Below are 12,041 nucleotides of genomic sequence, written 5' to 3'. Positions count from 1 at the left end.
AATCTAAACACACATTCCACTCTTTTCACTGCTTCACTCCAGAACTTGTTATCGGTTAAATTTTGTTTGATTTTACTAACTCTTTTTTTTTCTTTCTTTCTTTTTTTTTTTTTTTTTGAGATGGCATTTCGCTTTTGTTGCCCAGGCTGGAGTGCAGGGCACAGTCTTGGCTTACTGCAACGTCCGTCTCCCGGGTTCAAGCGATTCTCCTGCCTCAGCCTCCCAAGTAGCTGGAGCTACAGGCATGCACCACGACGCCCGGCTAATTTTGTATTTTAAGTAGAGACGGGGTTTCACCCTGTTGGCCAGGCTGGTCTCAAACTCCTGATCTCAGGTGATCCACCCGCCTTGGCCTCCCAAAGTGCTGGGATTACAGGCACGAGACACCGTGCCCGGCCGACTTTACTAATTCTTAATCCTGTCCCACCTTGCTGGCTACAATTTTGTGAAACTTCTATCTCACTTCTTTTTTTTTTTTTTTTTAGATGGAGTCTTGCTCTGTCGCCAGGCTGGAGGGCAGTGGCGAGTAGCTGGGATTACAGGCGCCCGCCACCACGCCCGGCTTTTTTTTTTTTTTTTTTTTTTTTTTTTTTTTGTATTTTTAGTAGAGACTGGGTTTCACCGTGTTAGCCAGGATGGTCTCGATCTCCTGACCTCGTGATCCGCCCGCCTTGGCCTCCCAAAGTGCTGGGATTACAGGCGTGAGCCACCGCACCTGGCCAGATTTCAAGGGTGGAAGAATAAAACTGAACCAAAGGCAGCCAGATTTTTCTACCACAGAGGGGCAAAAGAAAACCTGATACACAAAAATTTTAGTTATGGCATTTCAAAATCCTAAATAAACTAGAAAGCTCGTTTTTCCTACAAAAATTTATTTTTGCTATTATGAACAAACCCTGTCAGAGCCTTGATCCTTTTTTTTAAATTCCAAAATTGACGCAAAGGCTACCAAATGCAGTACAAAATGAAGTCGAAAAATCTAAAAACGATTTCACTTCTACTTCCTACATACAGATGGCAAATAACTTTTCCTTCACTTTCCTTTCTCTTCCTTTAATAAATTTAAGAATTTTAATTAATGTTTTTTAAAAAGGCTGCTTTCAAGTTCAGAGACAAAAACTGGCACAGTTAGAAAGGAGGTCACCAACACGGTCAAATAGGGACTCGCTCCGCCGCAATGCCTCTGGACCTCTTCATCTCTCAGGCTGGGAAAATAAAGCGGACAAGCTCTGAAAAACGCCCGGGACTAACTGTTAAGAAGCCCTGCATCCTCAGTTGAACATTCCTTCAGGAATGCCCGGGGACCTTGCTGGGGGGGTTCAGGAAGGTGTCTGACTCTCTGGGAGTGTGTCTTGAGGTTTCGCCTAAAACTTAAAATAAGAAAATCGGAGGCCTGAGAGAACTTTGCAAACAAATGGCCAGCATCTTCTCTGACGCTTAGAAACTCCGTTACCCGCGCGGAGGCGAACTTCTCCACTCACTGGGAGGCCACCAACCCTAGCTAACGCCACGCCCAGGCCGCCAACTGGCTGACCCGGAAGTGCTCGGCGGCGGCCGCGGCGGCGGGGGCGCGGCCTAGCCGAAGCACCCGCGCGCGCGCGCGCGCTCGCTCTCCGCGGAACTCTCGCCGGCGGCCCGGCTCACGCGGAGGCGCGCCCGAACTGTCGCGGCCGCCGCCAACATGGCCGAGACCAACGAGGAGGTGGCGGTGCTGGTGCAGCGGGTTGTGAAGGACATCACTAACGCCTTCAGGAGGAACCCACACATGTGAGTCGCGCGCCTCCGCCGCCTCCGAGGGTCGTCGGGAGCGGGCGGGGGCGGGGCCAAGCGTCCACCCGACCTCGGGCGGCGGGCGGACCGCGGGTCCTGGCCCACGCGCCCTTCTAGGGAGGAGGCAGAGCCGTGTCGGGCGGGACCGTTGTCGGCCGCCGCTGGCCCGGCTTTCCGCTACCGGGACGCGCTCGCGGTCGAGTCCCTAGAAGTGACCTCAAAAAATCAAAACGGAACTACTTTCTCTGTCCCTCCCCACCTTTTCATAGGAGTTCACGAAACTCCAGAGACTTCCCCCGTAGGTCGACATCCTTCCTGCGTTTAAGGTACTCGGGCGCACACAACGATGTGGGTCCGTGTATGCCTTGTAAACACAACTCTTGAGATTCATCCCGGACGTTGGCAAGAGGGGGTAACCGATCCTCTTACTTTTAATGAGCCTCAAACCCCTCAGTTTACTAACTAAAGGTGGTTTGAGGCCGCTTTTGACTTTCGCCTTACTTGCCACAAAATTGTAAAGTGACTCCGATAAAACGTTGTGTTTTGAAGGTGAACAGAACATTCTCAAGAGAAGCTTCTGTGGGCGCAGTGTGGAGTCTGGGATAAAGCAAATGAAACCTTGATACTTTTTAGCATAAGCGGATTCATAGTTACAAGGAGCATGTTAACTCATTTTTATCCCAACACTGCTGCCCTCTTTAACGGGACACTGCAGAACTGACATATGTATCTCTTCCATTTTACTTGAAGTACTGTGGGAAGATACCGCAAGAGTCTACTTTTTGTAACACTTTGCTTTTATGTAACAAGTGAAAAGAAAGCTATTGAGAGAGAGAGAGAGATCTACATTATACAAAGGTGTAGGGAAGAAGCAACAATGTACCTCCTTTCCCATACCTCTTCCTCCTCAAAGAAAAGAAACATGGCATCCAGTTCTGCATTACTTTCACTTTAGCTAGTTGTTTTTGGAGTTTATTTTTATTTTTATTTTTTAGTTTATTATTTTTTATTATTTATTATTTAGCTTATTTATTTTTATTTTATTCTTTAGACTGGAGCTCATGATTTTTTTTTTTTAAGTATTCTAACCGGTTCAGCTTTTCTGCCTAAAAAAGTTGCCAAACTTGTATCTTACCAAAGTGTTCTTTTCCTCCAAGGTGATGATTGTAAAACAGTTAAGAAGCCGTTGGATGTTTTGCTCCCTTGTGGCACACAGTTGGAGACGTGCAACTGTGCCACATTAAAAACAAAACACTGCTGGCCTCAAAACACACCTGCCACCTCTGACAGCATCCACTTCCCTCCCTCTTATGACTGCTGCCTTTTTCAAAATGAGAGTGTTTGGAATGATTTCCTGGCAGTATCCATAGTGGTTGCTGAGCCTTCTAAAGAATGCTTTGATGCCTTGCTGTATATCAGTCTTTCGATTTCTTTTTGAGAATGGGAGCCTTAGTGCAAGTAAGAGACGACCTCAAAAAAAAAAAAAGTTGGACAAATGAAGAGTGTATTTTCTCATCACTGGTATTTTTCTAGAAGAAATTACAGCAGAGATTAGAAATCTAATACAAAATGTCGTAATCATCTTATGTTCTCTTCTTTGAGGTAGACTAAAAGAGCATCATTATATTTGAAGAAACCAAGATTGAATGTTCATTGGCTTGGCAGTTTTTAACACAGTGCAGTTTGGAACATGTCCCAGTTCTTGTGGATCACATTTATGGAAACTCTTAAAGGACTTTAATGCCCCTCCCTAATCCTTTTTCTACTGTAAAACCTCATTAATATATCCTCAATGTATAATTTATTAGTAATAAGGATTTGGGTCATTCGAGATTTAAAACTTTGAGATAAGTTGGATATTCGGAATAATGTAATGATTTGTGATATAGGTCTTAAACATTTAAATAGCTTAACTCATTGTTTAAGACTAGTCATCAGCTATATTTGAGTACATATTCCCCACAGTAAAACTATTTTCAATAATATTACTATGCATCTTTGTAAGTGCCTTATAATTTGGGCTTTTAAAAATTGCCTGCGCTTTCTTCCCTTAATTTAGCCCATTTACTCCCAAAATAAAGAGGCTGTGTTTCTTTTCTTTTTTTTTTTTAAGGCATTGTTTATCTGTAACGTTTGTATCTAACTTTACTGTATCTAATTACACTTTCAGTATTATAAAAAAATTTTTTTGTTTTTCTTGTCCAAACTTAAGATCCGTTGTAATTTTATTGGCCAACATCTACTTCATTAAATACACTGACTTTGTTTATGTAGAAATATTTAGCCAGAAGGAGTTGAGGATGCAGTGGTGAGATGTGGATTTTGTTACTGTATGATGTGAATAGGTACCTTCTCTCAGCCTCAGTTTCCTCTTGATCTTGTGAGGCTGATGAAAACACAGGAAAATCACCTCACACAGTGGTACTTAGTTGCCACTCAATAAATATTAGACCTTCCCTGAATCTCTGTGTTCCTCACCAAAAATATATTGGACAAATGATTGGTGAATATGAAGCACTTTATAAACTGGATAATACTATATAAATGCTGTTTGTATGGTTGAGTATTAATCATATTGGATTCTCTAAAACTGAAAACTTGACCTAGGGATAGTCTTTAACTTAGTGTATGGACCCTGTGCTAATGTGGAAGACAACAGTTTATAATGTAAATAGTCACGTTAAAATTAATCTTATCCAGCAAGTTATTGTTTTTTCTATTAAATATTGAACTCACTGTTTATGAAGTGTTGTGGGTACCATCTTTACTGTGTGAAATAGAAGTTTAAAATACAGTTCTTGAACTCAAGGCACTAACAGAAATTTCTGTAATGGTGGAAATTTTCTGTGTCTGTGCTGTTCCATATGGTAGCCACTAGCCATAGTAGCTATTGAGCAATTGAAATGTCCCTAATATGAACAGGGACCACATTTTAAATTTTATTTAATTTAAATGGATTTGTACGTAGTGGCTCCATGTGCCTAGTGACTACTGTGATGCATAGTGCAGGTGTAGATGAGACCTAAGACGAACTGCATGAACAGTAAATTAACCCTCCAAAGTAGTTTATAGTAAAAGTTGGATAGGAGCATGATGAGCAAGTGCTATGGGAGTCTAATAGAAGTGGAGAGGAGGCTGGTTATGTCTCGGATAGGGCTGCTAGTGGAGGTGGGTTTTAAGCCAAGTATTAAAGTCTGGGTAGGATTTGTAGTCTCAGAGGGAGCCAGAGACCTCCACAGGGAGCAGTGAATTGACCTAAACAAGCAAAATGTGGCTGAGAAGGTACAGTAGGGCCAGATTATGGAGATCCTTGACTCTCATTTAATTTCTTTCATTCCATTCATGCATTCTGCAAAAGAGTACCTCCATTTGACAGGCACAATGCTGGTCTCTGGGTATACAGGGTTAAAAACTGGGTTTAATGAACAAACCACACATGGTCCCTATCTTAATGGAACTTTAAGCAGTCAACATACAGATTATGAAAAGAGTCAGAAAAAGTAAGAAGCGTACTTAGAATAACAACAGGGAGACCCAATTTAGATTATAAGGTCAAGATGGTTCTTTCTGAGGCAATAGCATTTAAACTGAGTGAGACATGAGGGGTGAAGAAAAGCTGGCTCAAGGATGTACACTTCTAAGGCAATGGGTAGGCACCAGTGAACATTTTTTAGTAAAGAATGATGAAAGGCAATTTTAGATCATCTGCAAGGTGAACTGAAGAATAGAAAGCCAGAGTCTACTGGGCTTATACCTGATTTTTATTTATTTAAATAATAGTGTAGTATAGTTGTAAAAATTTGAGTTTAGAGTTTGATAGTCTAAGCTGTCAAACTGGATTTGAATCTTTGCTTGTCATTTATTAACTGAGTAGACTTAGACAAGACTCTTCCTCTGTAAAATGGGGTCAAAATTCCTACTTTATGAGATTGTTGTGCAGAATAAAATATATGTAAAACCTAACCGTGCATGGCAAGTAACAATAAACACTAGTACTTTGTGTAGCTTTTTCTAAATAAGGTCAGTAATATAATTTCAGTGAAACATTAAGTTGATAATCTTTGGAATTAATGAGAAAGCCTGTAAGGTTTCTGAAATATCTAAATCACCAGGAGAATTTTAATTATCAATATGCAACGGTCAGTTTCTTTAGATATATTTTACTAGCTTTCCTTTTTGGTCATGCTGGAAAGAATTCCAGTTCTTTTGGGGGGTGGGAGCAGAACAAAACGAAAATAAGTACTATTTAGATTTAAAATGTTTTTACCATTTCCTGAATCCTTGGACTGTTTTCTGTTTGGTTGCTCCACACTATAGGATTCAGTTTGAGTATTTGGGTACCATCCATCCCTCCCAGAAGGTAAGCTGGTTGATGCAACTTTTGTGGATAATAAGTGGCTCTGTTCTGGTTGATGATGTTTCTGAGAAGTATAGACAGAGAAGCTGTCTAAACATAAGGAACAAAGTCAGTATCAGTGTTACATGAACTGTGAACATCATCTGGAAGCCAATGAATGGATCCCTATTGTGAAGTGAGGCGCTCAAAGCGATGTATCATACTTTGATCTTAAGTAAATGTGCTGGTTCATTCCACATTGCTCTGCCTTTGGAGCAGTCTGTGATGAAGGTAACCTAAAAAGTGAGCACCATTAGAACTTGATTGCTGTCCCAAACCATCATATCTTTAAAAATCCTATGATCTTCTTAGTTATGCAGGTAATTGAATACCTTGTTAAATACCAGGAATGTAAATGGCCAGAAACCTAACAGTGTAAAAGAGTGAAATTTATTAGTAGTTCCTCTTATAAGACTATTTTATAAAGAAATAACTAGAGATATGTTTGCTATTTATAGCACATTCATTGCAACCATTAAAAATATCAAAATTGATTATGTGGGAAAATGTTTAATGGGAATTGCTCAGTTTTTTTCCATAAAGGATTATAGAATATGTTCAATATGATCCCACTTTTTGAAAATACTCAGGAAAAAAGGATGTATACCCAGCTGGGCACAGTGACTCACACCTGTAATCCTAACACTTTGGGAGGCTCAGTGGGAGGATCACTTGAGGCCAGGAGTTTGAGACCAGCCTGGTCAACATAGTGGGACTACATCTCTACCAAAAATATATATATATATATTAGCTGGGCATGGTGGTGCATACCTGTAGTCCCAGCTACTCAGGAGATCTGAGGTGAGAGGATTTCTTGAGCCCAGGAGTTGGAGGCTGCAGTGAGTGAGGATTGCACCACTTCACTCCAGCCTGGATGACAGAGCAAGATCCTGTCTCAGGAAAAAAAAAAAAAAAAAAAAAAAAAAAAAAAAAAAAAAGATATATACCCAAACATGTTAATAGCAAAACAGGGATTACAAGTGACTTTTAGGGTTTTTTTGTTTTGTTTTGTTTTTCCTGAGTTTTCCAGTGTTTCTTTAGTATGGAATTAGAACTTAAATTTCCAGAAAAATAGAAGGAATTGATCTAAATCCTGTTTTGCTCTTTGTTCTAGTGTCAGGGGTTTGGGGCTAAGTATTAGGAGGCCCAGATTCTTAACTTAGCCACTAGCAATATGACCTTAGATAATCCTCATAAACCTCACTGGACCTCAGTTTCCTCATCAGATGAAATGACAGAGGAATGCAGTCCCTTCCAACTTTAAAATGATTTTTGGAAGGAATCCTATTCGAAATTGGCTAGAAAAAAGTGGACTGTGACTTAAGGGATGAGACACAGAAGTCTGAAGTCAAACACACTATTATTTGGAAGCTTACTGACCTACCTATGTTTACAAAGTATGTGTAATGTTTTTTAGAAAGCAGCATAACACTGTGTCTTAGGGTCACATAACTTGACAAAGGCTTAAATTCTTTGCCTCGGCTTTCCATTATTAACCAACGAACTCTACTGGTGGATCTTTGTCTAGCACTTCATAGTTTGCCACATTTTCACATGACATTATTTGGTTTCCATAACAGGCAGGGAAGATACTATTCCTGTGTTTCAGATGAGGATACTGATGGCAAGTGACTTGCCAAATTCTCATTGCCTGTCAGTGGATAGAATGGAAACTAACTAGAACTCTGGACTTCCAATCAAGTACTTTTGTCTTTACACCCTACTACCTCTTCATGTGTTTTTCCCCCTAGTGCTCTACATTATCTGTTAAGACTGTTTTTATTCTCCTCACATGAAAATAGCTGCTAGGTTTCTCAGTCATAAAATTTGAAAGCTGGGTGAAATCTATCCCATTTGCCTTACTGGAGGTATAATACAATTCTACCATTTTACAAATGAGGAAACTGAAGTCTACAGAAGCCAAAATGACCTGATACTGATATGTATGTATATGTGTGTGTGTATATATCTATTTCCATCCAGGACTTGGACACATGCTGTTTTCAGTATACTTTATTAGGAGAAAATCAGAGATAATGTTCTTTTAGAGGGACAAGAAGTGAAAACTATTAATTTGAATATTATCACTAAAGTACCAGGATAATCAGCCTTTCAGGAAGCAGTTATTGGGCACCTGCTATATCCAAGCCATTCTTATTTTATAAAGTATTTCTTGAAAGAACAGACAGTCAAAGCAGTGTGTTTTTTAATTGTGCAGATGGCTCTTTTCTGTAGTTTAGATACCAAATTATTAGTTGGGCATTTTAATCCTAGTTTAATTAGTGAGCAAGACAGGTTTTTATATTGTGAATTTAAGTTTAAAAAAAAAATCCCCCCCAAAAACAAACCATACCCAGAAACAGGATTCTTTTATTCTTGTTACTATAACATTTATATTGTTGACTCTTGCAGTTCTTTGAAGTGTTGTAAGTAGGTTATTATATCTCAGAGAACAGAATTTCCTGAAATAATCACATTGAGTTTATTTACTTATTTAGTTTTACTTTGTTTATTTTTTAATATTCTTCATGTAGTAAAACACAAACATCAGAAAATACCAGAGATTCAGTCATATATTAGTCAAGTATAGCTAGATATGGCTAGGGGTCATAATAATGAATTAGATAGATTTCAGGATACTACCAAATAGAGATGCAAAAAAATATATTTTGAAATACTGGGCATTGACCTCAGGTGCTCTTTCAGCTTTGTCCTTATTCTTCCTACAGGACTTTGTTTATATTATTGGAGTAGTAAAGTGGTAACATTTTATTATGGATATTGACACAGATCCCCAGCAAGACTTTAGCTCTTTGAAGTCTGAGACCACTTTGCTTTATTCTTTTTGAATTTTAGAACCTAAGAAAGCACCCAGTACATTGTAGTTAATCAGAAAACTTATGATAGTATTGATATAATATATCAAAACACCTTTGAGTCAACGGAACCAATTGTAAGGATAAAAACCCATAGATCCCACAGTCTTCTTGAGAGTTAAATTAGCTTGAAAGAATTGTTAGTGTCTTGCAACCCCTAAGATATCCTTTTTATTGATAAATCCCTGTGTCACTAATGAAGTGATCAGTAGAAAGTAGATTACCTCTAAGCTATTCAGTTTAGTTTCCAGGAGGGGTTTTATTTTAAATCCACAGCCTCCTACCAATTTGTGATAGTGGCCCAACAAAAAGACAGGGTGTTTCTCCTACTTTGTAATTCAACCAATTTCCCTCTTTTTGGGTCTATCAAACCACTGTGTTCTTGGTAAGGGGATGCCAGGGACATAATACATAATGTCACACACAAACTCTGAAAACCAGTTCATTATTCTGCTTTTTAAAGACATGTTTAAAATATCTATATAGACACTCTAAAAACATTTATTTCAACTACTCTTATTGTTAAAAAGTTTCTTGTTATTCATTAATTAAACAGAGGACATTCTGTTTGAGAAAGGATCCTTTGTGTAGGCAAGAATTATAACTTCCTTTAGAGTTGAAAGGCATGTGAATGTGTTTTGCACAAATTTTTTACGTTTGCTGGTTCATTTACTAAGTAAGTCAAATGCCCTACATATTGTTTATTAAATCTCTGCCTTTAATGTAAATTTTCAGCTTAAGTTGAGGTGGATTGAGGGATATAGATGCTACCACAGAGGAAAATTATTGAATTCTGAAATGTATTTTGTGTTTTAACATTTATTTGGGTGGTTTTTTAATTCAGGAAAGTATAAAGAAGAAAAAATGGCCCAAAATCTCACTGATAAAATAACTTTTTTTGATACTTTGTTTCTGGTCCACATGCATTTATTAGCAAGCAAGCATAAACACATTTGTTGACATTAAAAAAATAGAAATACAAACAATTATTAGATAATTGAAACTGTATAAAAATAAAATCCTTCCTTACCACCTTTCTCTCTCCAAAAATTTCTTGTTATCCTTCCAAGAAAATTTTTAATGCATCTATATATCTTCTAAAGAAATTATACAAAAGGATTTGTGCTGTACACTGTGTTCAGCATTTTGCTTTTTGTTTTCATTTCATATATCTTGGCAACTTTTTTTATATCAGCATATGCAGATCTACCTCATTGTTTTTTAATGGCTTGATTATGTGGATGTGCCTTTTTTTTTTTACTAGTCTTATATTGATAAACATTTAGATTGTTTCTAGTTTTGTTGCAACATTGCAGTGAACATCTGATTCACATATTTTGGCATAGGATAATTTCTGAGCAGTTGAATTGCTGGATCAAAGGGTATGTTCATTCAAAATTTTGAAAGACTTTTTTTTAAGTTGCCATCCAAAGGCAAGACCAGTTTTCACTCCTGTCTACAGAGAGTACAGCATACTGGTTTTCTCATACTCTTGCCACTATTAGCATCTACCAATCCCAGTAAGTGAGCTAAATAATATTTGTAAGGAAGGGGGAAATATGTGGGGTTTTTAAAATACTCTGAAATTAGAAAAATGTTGAAAAGGTTAGTATCCTTATTTTTAATTCTTTTTTATGTTTTACATATTAAGAGATGAAATTGGCCTGATCCCATGTCCTGAAGCTAGGTATAACCGGAGTCCCATAGTCCTGGTTGAAAACAAACTGGGTGTGGAGAGCTGGTGTGTCAAGTTCCTTTTACCATATGTCCACAACAAGCTCCTTTTGTACAGAACAAGAAAGCAATGGCTGAACAGAGATGGTAAGTATGAATCATATTTTCTTCATTTGGTTTTTAGAAGCGACATGGAATATAGTAGGAAGAGCCCTTCTCTGAGTGTTAGCATTCCTGGATTCTAGTTCTGCTTCTTCCGTTCACTGTCTCGGTGGGTGCTAACCTTTCTGTCAAGTGAGTAGTTTCTACTCACCTGGACAAATTTTACAACCACAGTGATTATATAGAAGCCCTCAAGCAGAATTTCAGGGCACCTCCTGTAACCAGAGCAGTTCAGATTTTATCAGTTTATGTATTGGGGTCATTGGTAAGATTTCATTTGAAGGAAAAAAAAAATCTGAATGTCACTGAAGAAGACTCTAGTCCCTATAGGCTCAGTCTCTGGTTTCTAATCCTTTAGTATTTTTATAGGCAGCAAAACTCATTTTCATAGTAGTCCAAATGAGATAATGTAGGCATGATAGTGGTAGTGATATTATGAACCAGCCCAGTGATTTATGGATGTGCCATTCCACTGCAAGTTCCAGTTGAGCTCTGGCCGTTTGTATCCTGTTCCTGTGCTGAAATGAGCAAAACAAAACTATCCGGCATTCACTTCTTCCATTTCTCTCAGACAGTTTTTTTTTTTTACTGCATCAGACAATCCCTAATCATTCCATCTGGTCTCTTTTCTTGGTGTTCTGCCATATTAAGCCTCCATGTGCACAAATTCTGTTTATCATTGTATGCCCACCTCAGGTCTCACTTTTTGGGAGAAGACTAATTTAAGACCATGTCCTTTACTGTTTTTGTAAAGCTTCTTCCCCTTCCCATGTACGGCAGTACCTTCAAAAGCGCTCAATATGCCTGGAGGCTGATTTTGAATAAGAACTTTGTTTCCTAGAGAATTTTAGTTGCCAGTTTGGTAGCCATTACCAAGGGTCTACTCATACCAGATGCTGTCCTGAGTACTGTGGGGGATAAAAAGATGAATAAATACATGGTCCCTTTATTCAGGAAGCTTACAGTTGAGTGATAATCTCTTTGGGGGCGAGAGATGTAGAGAAGAGTGTTGTCTAATGTATGACATACTGATTTCCTTGAATTTCTGTCAGCACTATCTGTAACATACTGTCATTAATTGGTTAATAACACTTTTCCCTTTTTATACCATAGAAAGGGACTCTGAAGGTTTAATGAGCAGTGTTTTCTATTTTCTGTGTGAC

General features: G+C 38.5%; 1 protein-coding gene across 5 annotated transcripts in view; it reads left to right on the top strand.

Moving 5' to 3' along the window:
• The first annotated feature begins 1,536 nt into the window (after nucleotides 1-1,536).
• PTAR1 (protein prenyltransferase alpha subunit repeat containing 1) overlaps nucleotides 1,537-12,041 on the top strand; it is a 50,580-nt gene continuing 40,075 nt past the window's right edge. For 3 of the 5 annotated variants that reach the window (XM_034967607.3, XM_008952895.6, XM_003806361.7), the window contains exons 1-2: nucleotides 1,567-1,767; nucleotides 10,694-10,863. In XM_034967607.3, coding sequence (XP_034823498.1) covers nucleotides 1,682-1,767; nucleotides 10,694-10,863 — 256 coding nt within the window. In that variant the 5' untranslated portion in view covers nucleotides 1,567-1,681. Of the gene's footprint in view, nucleotides 1,768-10,693; nucleotides 10,864-12,041 lie in introns of all 5 variants that reach the window. The other 2 variants (XM_008952883.6, XM_034967606.3) reach the window with 2 other exon arrangements.

This window comes from Pan paniscus, chromosome 11, assembly GCF_029289425.2.
Source record: "Pan paniscus chromosome 11, NHGRI_mPanPan1-v2.0_pri, whole genome shotgun sequence".
Classification (NCBI taxonomy): domain Eukaryota; kingdom Metazoa; phylum Chordata; class Mammalia; order Primates; family Hominidae; genus Pan; species Pan paniscus.
Note: the sequence above shows the minus strand (reverse complement) of the source record. Positions and strands in the feature narration are given on the sequence as shown.